This window comes from Procambarus clarkii, chromosome 72, assembly GCF_040958095.1.
Source record: "Procambarus clarkii isolate CNS0578487 chromosome 72, FALCON_Pclarkii_2.0, whole genome shotgun sequence".
Taxonomy (NCBI): Eukaryota; Metazoa; Arthropoda; class Malacostraca; order Decapoda; family Cambaridae; genus Procambarus; species Procambarus clarkii.
The window spans coordinates 14,955,404-14,975,416 of record NC_091221.1 but is presented as its reverse complement, the minus strand read 5'-3'; the positions used below and the strand labels follow the sequence as shown (position 1 = coordinate 14,975,416).

The 20,013-nt window shown below is 39.1% G+C and overlaps 1 protein-coding gene across 3 annotated transcripts in view; it reads right to left on the bottom strand.

The window, feature by feature from the left end:
- The window catches only part of LOC123750526 (methyltransferase-like protein 27), a 251,848-nt gene that overhangs the window by 66,139 nt on the left and 165,696 nt on the right, over positions 1-20,013 (bottom strand). For all 3 annotated transcript variants that reach the window (XM_069312532.1, XM_069312530.1, XM_069312533.1), the window contains one exon: positions 13,301-13,416. In XM_069312532.1, coding sequence (XP_069168633.1) covers positions 13,301-13,416 — 116 coding nt within the window. The remainder of the gene's footprint in view (positions 1-13,300; positions 13,417-20,013) is intronic.

The following is a 20,013-nucleotide window of genomic DNA, read 5'->3' as shown; positions in this document are numbered from 1 at the left end:
GATGGTAGGATGTACTTGAGTATGGCAGGATGTACTTCAGGATGGTAGGAATGTACCTGAGGATTGTATGGTGTACATGAGTATTGTAGGATGAACTTGAGGATGGTAGGATGTAAGTGAGGATGGTTGGATATACTTGAAGATGGTAGGATGTACTTGACGATGGTAGGATGTACTTGAGAATAATAGGATGTACATGAGTGTTGTAGGATAAACTTGATGATTATAGGATGTACTTGGGGATGGTAGGATGTCTTTGAAAATTATAGAATGTACTTGAGGATTTTAGGATGTGCTTGAGGATGGAAGGATATACGTGAGGATGGTAGGATGTACTTGCGTATGGTAGGATGTACTTGAGTATGGTAGGATGTACATGAGGATGCTAGGATATACTTGAGGATGGTAGGATGTACTTGACGATGGTAGGATGCACATGAGTATCGTAGGATGAACTTGATGATGGTAGTGTGTACTTCATGATGGTAGAATGTACTTAAGGATAGTAGGATATATATGTGGATGGTAGGATTTACTTGAGAATAAAAGGATGTACTTTAGTATGGTAAGATGTACTTGAGTATGGTAGGATGTACTTGGGTATGGTAGAATGTGCTTGAGGATGGTAAGGTGTACTTGAAGATGGTAGCATGTACTGGAGTATGGCAGGATGTACTTGAGGATGGTAGGATATACTTGAGGATGAAAGCATGCACTTGAGGATGTACTTGAGGATAGGAATATTCTTTATATCCTGCTTGATGGGGTTCTGGGAGTTCTTCTACTCTCCAAGCCCGGCCCAAGGCGAGGCTTGATTTGTAAGAGTTTGGTCCACAAGGCTGTTGCTAGGAGCGGCCCGCAGGCCCACATATCCACCCCGTTGTTCCGGCAATATTTCTTATGCTCACTGGGAGGATGTTGAATAACCGTGTACCTCTGATGCTTATACAGTATTCTATTCTGTTCTATACAGGTTCTATTCTGCATTTTCTTCCATATCGTTCACTTTAGTAGGTTGTTATTTTATCGTGTAGATTTGGAACCTGGCCCTTCAGTATTTTCCACGTATATATTTTTTGATATATCTCTCGTCTCCTTTCTAAGGAGTACATTTGGAGAGCTTTGAGATGATCCCAATATTTTAGGTGCTTTACCGTGTCAATGTATGCCGTTTATGCTCTCTGTATTTCCTCTATTTCAGCAGTCTCTCCTGCTCTGAAAGGGAAAGCGACTACTGCTCAGTACTCAAGACGGGACTGCACAAGTGATTTCATGAGTACAACCATTGTGATGGGATCCCTGGATTTTAAAGTTCTCGTAATCCATCCCATCATTTTTTCTGGCTGGCGCAATATTTGCTTGGTTTTGCTCCCTAAACGTTAGGTCGTCAGACATCATAATTCCCCAATCCTTCACATGCTGTTTTCCTACTAGGGGGCACATTTGATTGTGTTTTGTACCCTGTATTATGTTTAAGTTCCTCATTTTTACCGTACCTGAGTACCTGGAACTGATCACTGTTAAACATCTTGTTATTGTATGCTGCCCAGTCGAAAACTTCATTAATATCTGCTTGAAGTTTTTCAATGTCTTCAACAGAGGTCATTTTCATGTTTTGTCATCTGCAAATGATGATACGAAGCTGTGACTTGTATTTGAGTCTATATCTGATAAGAGAATAAGGGAAAGCAGTGGTCAAGGACTGTACCCTGAGGTACAGAGCTTTTAACTGCGCTTGGACTCGATTTTTATATGATTGACTGTTGCTCTTTGTGTTCTGTTCGACAGAAAACTGAGTATGCAGCGTCCTACTTTACCAGTTATTCCCATTGACCTCATTTTGTGTGCTATCACTACATGGTCACATTTATCGAATGCCTTCGCAAAGTCCGTGAATACCACATCTGCATCCTGTTTTCTTTTTAATGCCTCAGTGAACTTGTCGTAATGGTCAAGTAGCTGTGAGAGGCATGATCTCCCCGCTTTAAATCCATGTTGGCCTGGGTTGTGGAGGACATTGATTTCCATGAAACTTGTGATCTGGTTCCTGATCACTCTCTCAAATACTTTTATTATGTGGGATGTTAGTGCAACTGGTCTATAATTCTTTGCCAATGCTTTGCTCACTCCCTTGTGTAAAGGGGCTATGTCTGCTGATTTAAGCACATCTGGTATCTTCCCTGTGTCCACGCGCTTCCTTCACACTGTGCCTGTGCTACTGGCACCTTGCATTTCTTTATAAAAATTGAATCCATGAGTATGGCCCCATGAGTATGGAGTATGGTATATATCCATGCTGAGTGCATAGGCATGTTCTCAATTTCCCTTTCAAAATCTGCCATGCTCGCGTTGGTATCAGTTATATTTGCAGGAGTTTGGATATCACGCATAAAGAAGTTGTCCGGATCTTCCACTTTCATGCAGTTTTTTGGAGTACTAAACATGTCCTCATACTGTTTTTTTAGGATTTCACTAATTTCTTTGTCATCCTCCGTGTATGAACCTTCACTTATACAAATAGATCCAATACTGGCAGTGCTTTTTTTTTTTATTTCGAACACACCCCTGTTTAACACAGGGGTGTGTTCTTGCTCCAACCCTGTTCGGCATCTTCTTCGCGATCCTCGTCAAGCATGCCTTTGGAACAACCACAAAAGGCATCTATCTCCGTACAAGATCTGATGGAAAGCTCTATAGTCTATCCAGACTCCGAGCAAAGACAAAACAACGTAATAACTCCACACAATAACGTAGCTAATACGTGAAAACAAACGTTGCCTCTGCTTTCAAAAACTTTCCTGGTACGTTGTGACAACCTAAAAGTGTTTGCTGGACTCTCTCCTCAGCTGCCTGCATGAGGTTCTCCCACACCTGCTGCCAGCATGAGGTTCTCCCACACCTGCTGCCTACATGAGGTCCTCCCACACCTGCTGCCAGCATGAGGTCCTCCTACACCTGCTGCCATCCTCAGGTCCTCTCTCCCTGGCTGCCCTCATTACGTCCTCTCTCCCCTAGCATTCTTCGCCTCAATCTGACCAATCACAGCTCGCCATAATGACACCTGCCTCCATTGGATTAAACACATGACATAACATCAGATCACTGTTGACTGCCATCTTTTTGTTCAAAGAAAGTACAATTTCCTTCCTTTAGAAAACGTGACATCAATGTGGGAAATTTTTACCCACCATATTTAATAATCATCTAAGAAATGTATAATTCTATATCATATCTAAATCATATCAAAATCATATCTAAATCGTATCAAAATCATATTAGAATCATGAAAGATTCATTATATAGCTTGATCCTGGATGACAATGGCACCATGAACACGTACGCAACAGGGGCCCTTTTGATGCCTACGTGACTTTGTACATGATCTCTCAAGGATCCAGAAGCTTCTAGAAGGACTTCTTAATTAAAAAACTATTGGAACATTGATTCAACATCCGGTAGGATTAAAAATCGAATCCTTAATAAGATTCAGTGGTACTTTCAAATACTACTTATAATCTTTAAATCTTATATCTAATTATATTATAATCACATCTTATCTTAATCATAAGTCTAGACTGTAAAAATAATCAATCAATATTCATTGAAAGTTACCTCTCAAGGGAGAGGGAGGAGCATCTCGGGGGGCGAGAAGCGCCCACGACGATGCCTCGCGGCACTCCGCGTTTGTTTACAAATGAGTGAACAAGTGACTGATCCTTAGCGAACATTACCAGCTCAAGGACACCTTATCTAACATTTTTATCGCCAGTGAATACTCTCTAGAACTGGGGGAGTACCTGGACAATATCTACAAGGAAAATCCGTGAACATTCACATAAAATAGAGTGTATAGTGGAGATCAGTGACACGGTTTCCTCCACCTTCATTCATAAACTTTTATCTCGAATCATTCTTCTGCAACTGCAGGATAATCACGTAGCAACGCTACCAGATCATCATACAGCAACGCTGTAGCAAAATATCGTGCCTAAACTCAACGAGAGAGTTAATCAGTCTGGCAAACTTGTCAGACAGGCACCCCGACTGGCAGAGAAGTATATTGAGGGTTATTTGGTGTATGATTGGCCAATTGTATGCTTGTGTAACTTTAATATCCTATAAATCTGTCTGTTGGTTAAAAAGCGAGGCTAAGCCTCACATATCAGTAAGTTTATTAAAATTGTAGTGTAGCTGTGAATCTTATCCAAGCACTGAACCTCATGAGTGTCCATTCTGTCAGAAAAGAATTCAGCCTCAATAAGTAAAAACCTCACAAGTGTCCACAGTGTTGGAAGAGATTCACTCAAGCTAACTGTATCATATAAATTGAATATGTCTGCATATATTTGAATATATAAATAAAGTTATCAATTGCTTGCTTAGTTAATTTTTAAGTTATCATATAAGTTCATTTAATTGAATATAATTTCTAGTACTTACTTAATAGTATTAAGACTACATTTAAGGTCATTTATTATACTTTTACAATTTAATTTGTTGTTTATAGTATAAGTACATATTGGCTGTTAAGTTATGGTACTAGGTTAGACTATGTATGTTTAAATCTCTGATTTAAACAGAGCCAGTGTTCAGTCAGATAACTGAATTTATTAAATCTTATCCTTGTATAAAATACAAGCTGATGTGAGATCCCTGTCTACAGGTGGATTGGAACTTCTATCAACTAAGTCATTCACCCCACCTGTCCCTTACAGCCCACAGTTTGTCATTAGGAAAAGAGGATCTAGGATTTACAACCCTAGCTAGAGATTTTAGTTGAATTAATTTGCAGACAGTAAATTTTTAATTTAGTTCAGTACAAGTCCCTGGTAGTCTCCTCTTATATCAATCCCAGCAGGTTTTTCCCACATTAATGGTCCTTCGAACCTAGATAATAATGGTCCTTTGTACCTAGATATTTATGATCATTCTTTTACCGAATATTTCAATGCCAAATACATAAGAAACTTCTTGATTTTGCATTGGAATAATTCTTACATATTCTAGCCTAACCTAGCTATCAGCCAATATTTATCATAGCTATATATCTAAGTAAACAAATAGTTTGCAGTGGCTTAAGCCACCATATCCATTAACTAGTAAGCATTCATAGTATTCATAGCATACTAATATTGTTTTGAGTTAAGAAACCACAGTAATTAAGTATATCAGTGTCAAAGGCACAACTGCATCTTAATCATAAAATACCATTACCTACCTCATTGTGGTAACATTACATATATATTTAAGTGTATTATCTAGCATTATCTCTAATCTACTGATTTTCAGAGCTGCTCATTACATAATATTCTTTAAAAAAGTGTTATCATCACTGTAAGAGCATCATTACAATCTATCTATAATCAACTATATCATACCCTATTCCAGGTAAAACCAGTAGGCATTCTACTGTATTTTATCAAACAATTATTATGGTAACAGATTTTGTAATAACTTTGCAAAAATAGTGCCTTTACTATTTTTAAAAAATTATTACAGGATTTACCAACTTGGTGCATTCGTGCATTCGGGTCACAAATCAAATTATTACAGTACTTTTGATAATGAACACCTGCTACAACCAGATTCCAGGGAGGAAATGAAGGACGATCTTTGGAATCATTACCTAAGTAGACAGGAAAGCTCATTTATCAAAATACATTAACATCATACATATTTATCAGAAAAAAGAGAAAAATCTCGGAATCTCCGAAACTCGGAAAAGGTCAAAATGGCTAACAGTATTCCACCAGCAGCTGAAACAGGAAATAGGAGGACACTTAATGGTCTGCAAGATCACCTAACTCAACTGATTGACAAATGTCAAAAGTTGGCTAGACAACCATCTCCTGATTTAATAACTGAATACCAGAGTAAAAGCAGCTGTGGATAAGTATGAACAAATCAAGCGCCATGCAGAGATTTATCTAACAGAAATGGCTAATGCAGATTTAACCCGAAGGGAACTTCAGGAAATTGTCGTTGAAATGACAATGTATGAAGATAAAATCCAAGATCAACTTGATCCTTTAATCAAACAAATATCTCAAGCAGGAACCCAATCCAATGTGAGCTCATCCACTCAACAGAGCAATGCAACTATCACACATATAGCCGCAGAGCTCCCAAAGGTACAATTACCATATTTTGAGGGCAAGGATGAAGACGATTGGGATACCTTCTGGAGACACTTTGATTCTATAATAAACTCCAAGACCTCTCTCAAAAAGGCGACAAAGTTTCAATATTTGCAAGGCCAGTTACGGGGAGAGGCAAGGCAGGTCATTGCTAATTTGTCATTAACAGATGATGATTACGACCATGCCTTACAGTTGTTACAAGATAACTACAGTGATAAGGAGACTGCAATTGCACGTCTCTCATACAAATTATTGGATTTACCCTCTCCAAATAAAAGTTATGAGTCACTACAATCATTTCGATTGTCTATAGAATCAATCATCAAAGCCCTCAGTACAAAAGTACCTGTAGGCGATGCAGAGTGGCTTATAAAGTTAATCATTCAAAGGAAACTTCCAAATGAGGTCATAGACAGCCTATGCACTCATTATAACACCAACATCTTATCACAAAGCCAAATCATTGATGGACTTCGAGCTTACGTACAAAGATTACGAAGCCGAGGAAAACTTAGATCTCAAGAAAAAATCCCCAAAGGTGAATCCACGGACAAAAATAAAAATGTCCAGAATGGCAGTCAAAAATCAAGGCAACAAAACTCCTCTTCTGCAAAGTGGAAACAGAATAATGTTGGCTCTTATGCTATATCCCCCACAGTTAACAGAACTGTAGGAAACCAAGCTCCTAAGACAGATAAGACAAAAGGAGCTACAAGTGCCCCAAAATGTTTATTCTGTCAAGAAGCACATACCATTTATCAATGCACAGTTTATGAAGGCCGTGCCAGTCGAATCGATCGACTGAAATCTCTGAACAGGTGCATCCGTTGTCTACGGAAGCACGATACAAGTGAGTGTATCACTCAATTGCAAAACTGCCAATATTGTCATAAAAGTGTACATCACACAGCACTCTGTGGTGATATTAACACTCAATCCAGATCACAGACTTCCAATAATCAACCTGCATCTCAGGCAAAGCCCAAAGATGATAATACCACTACAGCCGTACAATTTTGTACAGTAATGAGCAATGTCAACGACTTGGATACAGAAATTGTTACAACAGCCATATTGCCTACTGCACAGCTAGAACTATGCAATCAAGGAATTTGTATTCCAACTAGAGGCTTTTTTGATCAAGGGTCACAGAAAACCTTTATCAGTAAAAAGATGGCAGAAGATTTACAACTTAAATCTTCAAAGCAAGTATCTACCTCCATATCAGGGTTTTTTACTAATTCTGGTCGTAGAACCTTTCCAGTAGTAAAACTCAATGTCTGTCTAGGTACATCCCAAAGGACAGTAGAAGCCATAGTAGTTGATAAAATTCCTACTGAAATGGAAGTGACTGGTCTGACAGCCACAATTAAATTCCTAAAAGAAAAAGGAATCCAATTAGCAGATCCTCTGCTTGAGTCTGACTACATAGGGGATATCGGAATCCTGATTGGAGCTGACTACTATCATCGATTCATTCTGGGATCAGAAGAATCTATGGGTATGAATATACTCAAATCAGCAGGAGGCATATTGATGACAGGACCTATACTAGATCTTGAACCTTCAACTCCTGAAAAATCACATCATACAGAAACTGTAATAGTGGCATGACTAGGCAAAGAACAGTCACCACTTAAAATCCCCCACATGATTGATGATGGATTAGAATCTGTACATCAATTGTGGGAACTTGATGCCATAGGAATAATTCCTGAACAACCAAGTCCTGATGATGTCTGTGCATACAATCAATACTTAGAAACTGTACAGTACCATGATGGACAGTACTGGGTAAGGCTACCATGGAAAATAAACCATAAAACCTTACCTACCAATTATCACATGACTTATAGTCAATTTAAATCGCAACTAGCAAAGCTAAGAAAAAGGCCTGAGCATTTAAAACTCTATCATGAGATTATTGCTCAACAATTAAAGAATAAATTCATCGAAGTCGTGAAACATGACAATACGCAAACAGGCCATTTTTTACCTCGCATGGCTGTAATGAGAGAATCAAAAACAACTCCTTTACGGATAGTTTTTAATTGTAGCTCTAAATCTGGACCCCAAGGAACCAGTCTAAATGATTGTTTGCAAACAGGTCCAAGTCTAACTCAGAAATTGTATGACATACTGTTGAAGTTTAGACTTAACAAATATGCGTATTCAGCAGATATAAGTAAGGCCTTTCTAAGAGTTGGCTTACAGGAAGAAGATAAGAGACTTCACTAAGTTTCTATGGGTAGAGAACCCAGAAGATGTCAATAGTCCTGTAGTGACTTTCAGATTCTCATCAGTTCTTTATGGCGCGACAAGTAGTCCATTTCTGTTGCAAGCAACTCTAGATACTCATCTGAAGAAATCATCAAGTCCCTGTAAGACTGAAATCAGTCAAAATCTATATGTAGATAATTTTCAAGGGACAGTTAACAGTACTACTGAACTGTTACAATTATATCAAGAGGCTAACAAGGAGCTACAAGGTGCAAACATGCCACTACAATCTTGGGCCTCTAATAATGCAACATTGAATAATCAAATAGCAAGAGATTACCCTGAATATCACGTACCAGAATCACAAAAGGTGTTAGGTATGGATTGGGATTTAATCTCGGACACAATATCGATCAAATCTGTGCCAGTAAATTACAACATCACTACAAAAAGGGATTTGCTTTCACAAGTTAGCAAAGTATTCGACCCACTTGGTCTACTAAATCCTTTGACTATCAAGTGGCATTTATTGGTGCAACAAGCATGGAAAGCTAAGGTTGGTTGGGATGATCCACTACCAATCCAGTTACAAAAAGCTTGGATGGAAGTGGCTCAAGAACAAACTTTAGTTGAAAAGATAATCTTTCCGAGACACATAGTCGAGGAAAATGAAGAAGTATCACTACATGTATTCGCAGACTCGTCAGCCAAAGCTTTTGGAGCTTGTGCTTACTTAGTGACTTCTAATCAATCATATCTTATCACCTCTAAGGCCAGAGTCGCTCCATTAAAAAAGAGGACTTTGCCTCAGATGGAACTAACAGCACTGCTAACTGGTACACGCTTAGCTGTGCATATCAAACAAGTCTTGTCTACCATGAACATCAAGGATGTCATCATATGGTCTGACAATGAAGCTGTCTTACAATGGGTACGAAACGACAACTGTCCAACTCCATATGTAAAAAATCGCGTCTCGGAAATTAAAGAAATTTCCGCAGGCTTTCAATTGTTGCATGTACCAACAAAGGATAATCCAGCTGATCTCTTATCAAGAGGTATGACATTTAAACAGTTTGCAAAGGCAGATATTTGGTTTCATGGGCCTCGATGGTTAGTGAATGGTAGTTGGCCTGAACAAAAGCCACACGTCATTACGACACAAACCATAACTACCACCAGGCAGCGAGCTCAAATATCAGTCTTGGATTGTACTCGTTACTCCTCGCTCATCAAATTAATCAATGTAACACAGAACGTGTTTCATTATCTCAGGAAAAAAGGTATAAAATACACGTTTCCTGATGCACTTATCTATTGGGTAAGACAAGCCCAGAGAGAAACTTATGGGAATAACTATGAAAATCTTCCGCATAAGTTAAAACACAATCTCGGTCTGTGGATAGACCAAGAAAATCACAACATTCTGCGTTGTGGAGGGAGACTTAAACACGCAGATATCAATCTAGATACCGTGCATCCATGGCTTTTACCAAAAAATCATTGGATCACAAGGTTGATTGTGTTGCATACACATCAACAAATCATCAAACATGGAGGAGTGTTAGACACACTCACACAAACCAGACAGCAGTACTGGATTCCTCAGGGAAGACAGTCAGTCAAATCAATCTTGAAGAATTGCATGATATGCCGAAGGTACGATGCAAGAACTTGCTCTTATCCAGGGCCACCACCCCTACCAAAGGAACGAGTGGTCCATCTACAACCTTTCGAAACGACAGGAGTAGATTATACAGGAGCAATATATCTAACAGGGACTGCAGATAAGCAACCTATCAAGGCATACATCTGTCTGTTCACCTGTGCTACCACCAGGGCAGTACATCTAGAAGTAAAACCCGATATGACTGCTCAATCATTTATTCAAGCTTTCCGCAGATTCGCAGCACGCCGATCATGCCCTAAGCTGATGATTTCAGATAATGGAGCAAACTTGGTAGCTGGAGAAGCATGTCTACGGGAAATCTGTTCCCATCCTGCAGTTACTTCCACACTGGAACAGCATCATTGCAGATGGAAATTTATCCCTCCAAGAGCCCCATTGCACGGAGGATTTTATGAACGGTTAATAGGAACTGTAAAAAGATCCTTGAGAAAATCTCTACACCGTCAGAAAATCAATCTTCAAGAACTCCAGACAGTAATCACGGAAATAGAATCAAGGGTGAATAACCGGCCGTTGACTTACTTGTCTGAGGATCCTACTCAACATGAGCCATTAAGTCCTGCCCACCTAATGTATGGAAGACTTCTGACTCCAGTACCATCTCTAGTGGATGATGAGATCAGAGATCCCTCATATGTGGGTCAGAGCGAGTTGGTTCAGGGGTATAAGCATCTGTCTAGCATAATCCAAAAATGGAATGATGTTTGGACAAAAGAATATCTTACATCTCTACGAGAACATCACTATGGGGCCAATGTCCCACATAATATATCTAATCTCCAACCTGGCGATATTGTCTTGGTAGACAGTGATGGCCCTAGGGCTGACTGGCCATTAGGTAAAGTTGTCTCAGTCCATCCAGATAGTCAGGGGATTTTGAGAATAGTCAAAATCCTGTCTAAAGGAACAACTTCCCTGAAGACATTGGACAAACTCATCCACATGGAATCAGTGAGCCAGCTGCAGTTAGATCCTGAGAGACCTCAAGACACTCTAACTCCACAAGACCCACAGACTCCTAACAGACACAATCGTCCACAACGGACAGCAGCACAAAAGTGCAAGCAAAATTTGCACTTGTATTATCAATCCAATGGAGAGTAAATAAATACATATGGTTACTATTGTCCTAAGTATTGGACTCTGTGCCAGTTCTCTCCCTCTGGAAGATGTGGGAAATTTTTACCCACCATATCTAATAATCATCTAAGAAATGTATAATTCTATATCATATCTAAATCATATCAAAATCATATCTAAATCGTATCAAAATCATATTAGAATCATGAAAGATTCATTATATAGCTTGATCCTGGATGACAATGGCACCATGAACACGTACGCAACAGGGGCCCTTTTGATGCCTACGTGACTTTGTACATGATCTCTCAAGGATCCAGAAGCTTCTAGAAGGACTTCTTAATTAAAAAACTATTGGAACATTGATTCAACATCCGGTAGGATTAAAAATCGAATCCTTAATAAGATTCAGTGGTACTTTCAAATACTACTTATAATCTTTAAATCTTATATCTAATTATATTATAATCACATCTTATCTTAATCATAAGTCTAGACTGTAAAAATAATCAATCAATATTCATTGAAAGTTACCTCTCAAGGGAGAGGGAGGAGCATCTCGGGGGGCGAGAAGCGCCCACGACGATGCCTCGCGGCACTCCGCGTTTGTTTACAAATGAGTGAACAAATGACTGATCCTTAGCGAACATTACCAGCTCAAGGACACCTTATCTAACATTTTTATCGCCAGTGAATACTCTCTAGAACTGGGGGAGTACCTGGACAATATCTACAAGGAAAATCCGTGAACATTCACATAAAATAGAGTGTATAGTGGAGATCAGTGACACGGTTTCCTCCACCTTCATTCATAAACTTTTATTTCGAATCATTCTTCTGCAACTGCAGGATAATCACGTAGCAACGCTACCAGATCATCATACAGCAACGCTGTAGCAAAATATCGTGCCTAAACTCAACGAGAGAGTTAATCAGTCTGGCAAACTTGTCAGACAGGCACCCCGACTGGCAGAGAAGTATATTGAGGGTTATTTGGTGTATGATTGGCCGATTGTATGCTTGTGTAACTTTAATATCCTATAAATCTGTCTGTTGGTTAAAAAGCGAGGCTAAGCCTCACATATCAGTAAGTTTATTAAAATTGTAGTGTAGCTGTGAATCTTATCCAAGCACTGAACCTCATGAGTGTCCATTCTGTCAGAAAAGAATTCAGCCTCAATAAGTAAAAACCTCACAAGTGTCCACAGTGTTGGAAGAGATTCACTCAAGCTAACTGTATCATATAAATTGAATATGTCTGCATATATTTGAATATATAAATAAAGTTATCAATTGCTTGCTTAGTTAATTTTTAAGTTATCATATAAGTTCATTTAATTGAATATAATTTCTAGTACTTACTTAATAGTATTAAGACTACATTTAAGGTCATTTATTATACTTTTACAATTTAATTTGTTGTTTATAGTATAAGTACATATTGGCTGTTAAGTTATGGTACTAGGTTACACTATGTATGTTTAAATCTCTGATTTAAACAGAGCCAGTGTTCAGTCAGATAACTGAATTTATTAAATCTTATCCTTGTATAAAATACAAGCTGATGTGAGATCCCTGTCTACAGGTGGATTGGAACTTCTATCAACTAAGTCATTCACCCCACCTGTCCCTTACAGCCCACAGTTTGTCATTAGGAAAAGAGGATCTAGGATTTACAACCCTAGCTAGAGATTTTAGTTGAATTAATTTGCAGACAGTAAATTTTTAATTTAGTTCAGTACAAGTCCCTGGTAGTCTCCTCTTATATCAATCCCAGCAGGTTTTTCCCACAATCAACACTAAATGGAACATAATCAAGCAGTTATTAATTAGCTTACTGACTATCAGCACTTGTAAAACAACAATATACACAGACTAAAATTTTTGCTATAAAAACGTGAAAAACATTATTTTTTTTAAATACCAGTTATAAGTTAGGAAGTTTATTATATAATAATGATAGCATTATTGAACACATGCTTTTATATAAGTTATGGATTTAGATAAGTGAGTGTAGTGACATGAATTTTAGTAAGGCGTTAAGTATCTCTATGTATATTAGCATTTATTTACAATAAAGAAGCATTGCAGTATTCACTTAAGGTTCCATACTCTGGATTTTCATACATATTTATATTTATTAAAGACAAAGGTGTGGACGGGTTCTCACCTTCAGGAATGGTTGTCGGGTCCTGGCTTATGAACTCCTGATATATAAGGCTGTACACTCCAGTTTCTGTAAGAATGTTCAACATTCCTTCTGAAGGATCCAGGGCATCTATGTTCCTAGAATGTTACTTTCTGTTAAAATTTATGGAATGAATATATGTCAACATTTTCATTTTGAAATATATATATATTTACATAAATATATAAATATATATATATATATATACCATATATATATATATACATATATATATATATATATATATATATATATATATATATATATATATATATATATATATATATACCATATATATATATATATATATATATATATATATATATATATATATATATATATATATATATATATAAATATGTGTGAGGGTACCACCTCTGGTGCCAATGTGGGGACCCATAGCCTCGGAGAAGAAAATAAAAAGTATTCAGAGGAGACCTTGTGGTTTCTCACTGAACACTAATATTATCTTCTCCTACCACCCCCATTCTTTTGTATGTACACATATATATTTACTTTATTTGAACTTTGTTACAAAAAAGGAGTTACATATGGGTTACAAAGATGGTTGTCATAGGTTGTCGAGTTCCTCCAGCTCCTCAGATGGCGGGCAGGAACCCTGGATGCAGTGCGCATTTCCCCTCTGTATCGCCACACTGAGGCGCTGGAAAAGAAAGCTTGCAGCTCTCGGGTCCCTTGTTGTTTCAATGAGCCTAGAACCCAGTTCCTTCAAAAAACTGGTAGCACTTTTACCCCAGGCGCCGAGCGTCTCAGAAGCAATGGGGACAAAATTGTAGTGGTGATCCAGTTCTCTATACTTACGGGATTTGGCTGCTTCTCTGTGGGTGGCAGCGCCACCTGGTTGTGCAACACTGAGGTTAATGTAGGTGTTAGCCAGGGTTGATACGCACGTGTAGTCCCATACCAACTGCTTGCCATTCTTCCAGGGGTTCACTGTGATACCATCCGGGCGACCAATAGGAGCATCAGAGTTACGGGGCGTTAGGTAACGGGGCTCTCTTTCAGCTTGATGATGTCGTTAACTTCACTGTGCCTCGAGTGCCATCCCCCTGTGCTTTGGCAGAGTAGGCCATATATATATATATATACCATATATATATATATATATATATATATATATATATATATATATATATATATATATATATATATATATATATATATATTAGTAGCAGTCTTTCCTGTAGACATATAATATTAAATATGACCGAAAAAGTAAGATTAATAAATCTAACACGAATTTTCTCTATCTTTCTTACGTTTCTTTTCACTGTTGATGGTAATTCAAAGATCAATTCTCCAAAATTCATTTTTATTTCAAGTCTGTCGTGACACTTGAGCGCGTTTCGTAAAACTTATTACATTTTCAAAGACTTTAGATTACTAACACACAACTGCAACTGAATAGAGCTTACACATCTTCGAGTTTATATCTTCATTTGGATGAGGTGAAAACAAACTTTCAACAATGGGTATTGAATGGGTATTAAATTCAAACACAAGACAGAACACGAAACAATGGGTATTGAATGGGTATTAAATTCAAACACAAGACAGAACACGAAACAATGGGTATTGAATAGAAGTAATTGTAGAAAGCCTATTGGTCCATATTTCTTGATGCTTCTATATTGAAGCGGAGTCTTGAAGTGGGTAGAATATAGTTGTGCATTAATTGGCTGTTGATTGCTGGTGTTGACTTCTTGATGTGTAGTGCCTCGCAGACGTCAAGCCGCCTGCTATCGCTGTATCTATCGATGATTTCTGTGTTGTTTGCTAAGATTTATCTGGTGATGGTTTGTTTGTGGGAAGAGATTATATGTTCCTTAAAAGAGCCCTGTTGCTTATGCATCGTTAATCGCCTGGAAAGAGATGTTGTTGTCTTGCCTATATACTGGTTTTTTTGAGGCTTACAGTCCCCAAGAGGGCATTTGAAGGCATAGACGACGTTGGTCTCTTTTAAGGCGTTCTGCTTTGTGTCTGGAGAGTTTCTCATGAGTAGGCTGGCCGTTTTTCTGGTTTTATAGTAAATCGCCAGTTGTGTCTTCTGATTTTTGTCTGTAGGGATAACGTTTCTACTGACAATATCTTTCAGGACCCTTTCCTCCGTTTTATGGGCTGTGGAAAAGAAGTTCCTGTAAAATAGTCTAATAGGGGGTATAGGTGTTGTGTTAGTTGTCTCTTCAGAGGTTGCATGGCGTTTCACTTTCCTTCTTATGATGTCTTCCACGAAACCATTGGAGAAGCCGTTGTTGACTAGGACCTGCCTTACCCTACAGAGTTCTTCGTCGACTTGCTTCCATTCTGAGCTGTGGCTGAGGGCACGGTCGACATAAGCGTTAACAACACTCCTCTTGTACCTGTCCGGGCAGTCACTGTTGGCATTCAGGAACATTCCTATGTTTGTGTCCTTTGTGTAGACTGCAGTGTGGAAACCTCCGCCCTTTTCCTTGACTGTTACATCTAGAAAAGGCAGCTTCCCATCCTTTTCCGTCTCGTAAGTGAAACGCAGCACGGAACTCTGCTCAAATGCCTCCTTCAGCTCCTGCAGATGTCTGACATCAGGTACCTGTGTAAAAATGTCGTCAACATACCTGCAGTATATGGCCGGTTTCAAGTTCATGTCGACTAAGACTTTTTGCTCGATGGTACCCATGTAGAAGTTTGCAAACAGGACACCTAGGGGAGAACCCATGGCGACCCCATCTACTTGCTTATACATGTGCCCATCCGGGCTCAAGAAGGGTGCCTCTTTAGTACAAGCTTTCTATAAAACCAGAAAAACGGCCAGCCTACTCATGAGAAACTCTCCAGACACAAAACAGAACGCTTTAAAAGAGACTAACGTCGTCTATGCCTTCAAATGCCCACTTGGGGACTGTAAGCTCCAAAAAACCCAGTATATAGGCAAGACAACAACATCTCTTTCTAGGCGTTTAATGATGCATAAACAACAGGGCTCCATTAAGGAACATATAATCTCTTCCCATAACCAAACCATCGCCAGAGAAATCCTAGTAAACAACACAGAAATCATCGATAGATACAGCGATAGCAGGCGGCTTGACGTTTGCGAGGCACTACACATCAAGAAGTCAACACCAGCAATCAACAGCCAATTATTGCACAACTATATTCTACCCACCTCAAGACTCCGCTCCAATATAGAAGCATCAAGAAATATGGACCAATAGGCTTTCTACAAACACTTCTATTCAATACCCATTGTTTCTGTTCTGTCTTGTGTTGATACTTTTAATACCCTATTAATATCCCCTAGTGTTCTGTCTTGTGTTAATGCCACATCACCCTTCCCACCTCACTCAAATGTAATGCCACATCACCCTTCCCACCTCACTCAAATGTAATGCCACATCACCCTTCCCACCTCACTCAAATGTAATGCCACATCACCCTTCCCACCTCACTCAAATGTAGATATAAAATCAGGGAAACGCAAGTTCTAATCAGTTGTGTATTTGTGAAGTCTTTGAAAATGTAATAAGTTTTACGAAACGCGCCCGTGTCACGTCAGACTAGAAATAAAAATGAATTTTGGAGAAGTGATTTTTGATTTACCTCCAACAGTGAAGCGTAATGTACGAAAGATTGAGAAAATTCGTGTTAGAATTATTAATCTTACTTTTTCGGTCATATTTAATAATATATGTCTACAGGAAAGACTGCTACCAAAATATACTAATGTTAAAGTGTACGACCCAGCAGCAAGGAATCAAGCCTTCACGATAAAATATCGCCAGGATCTGATTCGTGATCAGATATACAAGGCAGAGAATGAAATCAAAGACAACAAAACGCAACTACTTCATGCTACAAACGAGTGGAGAAATAGCAACATCGACCATAGTATCCGTACCCGCATTGAACAACACCTCGACATCCTCACAGACCAACATCACCTCAGCACTGAAACAAGGATTATCAAGAAACTAACAACATTATATGGAGGACCTATGGCAATTCCACGACCAAGAGATGGCTTCCTGAACCTTGCAGGAATTAACCTCACTGAGGACCAAGTCACTCTCCTAAATCTGGGCATAAACTGTCATGTTATGTCCAGACCGAGTGAAATGGCCCGGAAAGTAGAGTTGGAAATTCTGTTGGACGACATATTCGACCTCGAGACACAAAAGAAGGTCACTACCAAAGATACCTTACAAGCAGAACTTATTGCAGAAGGAGGAAAGAATCAAGGCAACTACAGAAGCACCATACTGTCCCCCGAGCTTAAAGCGGCAGCTAAAAGCCTTCGTGAGAACAAGGAGATAGTTGTCAGGAGAGGTGACAAGTCACCAATATATGTCATTCTTAAAAAAGACGAATATCTGGCGAAAATGAACATCATACTCTCTGACCAAACTAAGTTCCAAAGGGTAACGAAGGACACTACAGCCGAATTAAAAGCAAAGGTCAACAAACTGATCGAAACTGTGAACGCCAAGAAATCCGGACTCCACCTGCCAAAGATCATTGGGGAATATAAACCTGGATATGCATATGGAAATGTCAAGACGCACAAGCCTGGAAACCCACTTCGGCCAATCATTAGCCAGATACCCACACCCACGTACAGACTGGCGAAGCGACTCAACGGCCTGCTGACTCCATATGTTCCTTGCGCCTTCAGCCTGAAGTCTCCAAAGGAATTTGTGGACTTACTGCGGGGCGCACGAGCCACAGGGATAAGAGCCTCGTTGGACGTAGAATCGCTGTTTACCAACGTACCTGTGGACGAGACAATCGGAATGATAGCCGACAGAGTGTATCGTGATCCAGCCTGTACTCCTCTTGACATGCCAGAAAGTATTCTGAGGAAACTACTCCAAGCTTGTACTAAAGAGGCACCCTTCTTGAGCCCGGATGGGCACATGTATAAGCAAGTAGATGGGGTCGCCATGGGTTCTCCCCTAGGTGTCCTGTTTGCAAACTTCTACATGGGTACCATCGAGCAAAAAGTCTTAGTCGACATGAACTTGAAACCGGCCATATACTGCAGGTATGTTGACGACATTTTTACACAGGTACCTGATGTCAGACATCTGCAGGAGCTGAAGGAGGCATTTGAGCAGAGTTCCGTGCTGCGTTTCACTTACGAGACGGAAAAGGATGGGAAGCTGCCTTTTCTAGATGTAACAGTCAAGGAAAAGGGCGGAGGTTTCCACACTGCAGTCTACACAAAGGAAACAAACATAGGAATGTGCCTAAATGCCAACAGCGACTGCCCTGACAGGTACAAGAGGAGTGTTGTTAACGCATACGTCGACCGTGCTCTCAGCCACAGCTCGGAATGGAAGCAAGTCGACGAAGAACTCTGTAGGGTAAGGCAGGTCCTAGTCAATAACGGCTTCTCCAATGGTTTCATCGAAGACATCATAAGAAGGAAAGTGAAAAGCCATGCAACCTCCGAAGAGACAACTAACACAACACCTATACCCCCTATTAGACTATTTTACAGGAACTTCTTTTCCACAGCTCATAAAACAGAGGAAAGGGTCCTGAAAGATATTGTTAATAGAAACGTTATCCCTGCAGACAAAAATCAGAGGATACAACTGACGATTTACTATAAAACCAGAAAAACGGCCAGCCTACTCATGAGAAACTCTCCAGACACAAAACAGAACGCTTTAAAAGAGACTAACGTCGTCTATGCCTTCAAATGCCCACTTGGGGACTGTAAGCTCCAAAAAACCCAGTATATAGGCAAGACAACAACATCTCTTTCTAGGCGTTTAACGATGCATAAACAACAGGGCTCCATTAAGGAACATATAATCTCTTCCCATAACCAAACCATCGCCAGAGAAATCCTAGTAAACAACACAGAAATCATCGATAGATACAGCGATAGCAGGCGGCTTGACGTTTGCGAGGCACTACACATCAAGAAGTCAACACCAGCAATCAACAGCCAATTATTGCACAACTATATTCTACCCACCTCAAGACTCCGCTCCAATATAGAAGCATCAAGAAATATGGACCAATAGGCTTTCTACAAACACTTCTATTCAATATCCATTGTTTCTGTTCTGTCTTGTGTTGATACTTTTAATACCCTATTAATATCCCCTAGTGTTCTGTCTTGTGTTAATGCCACATCACCCTTCCCACCTCACTCAAATGTAATGCCACATCACCCTTCCCACCTCACTCAAATGTAATGCCACATCACCCTTCCCACCTCACTCAAATGTAGATATAAAATCAGGGAAACGCAAGTTCTAATCAGTTGTGTATTTGTGAAGTCTTTGAAAATGTAATAAGTTTTACGAAACGCGCCCGTGTCGCGTCAGACTAGAAATAAAAATGAATTTTGGAGAAGTGATTTTTGATTTACCTCCAACAGTGAAGCGTAATGTACGAAAGATTGAGAAAATTCGTGTTAGAATTATTAATCTTACTTTTTCGGTCATATTTAATAATATATGTCTACAGGAAAGACTGCTACCAAAATATACTAATATATATATATATATATATATATATATATATATATATATATATATATATATATATATATATATATATATATATATATATATATATATATATATATATGTCGTACCTAATAGCCAGAACGCACTTCTCGGCCTACTATACAAGGCCCGATATGCCTAATAAGCCAAGTTTTCCTGAATAAATATATT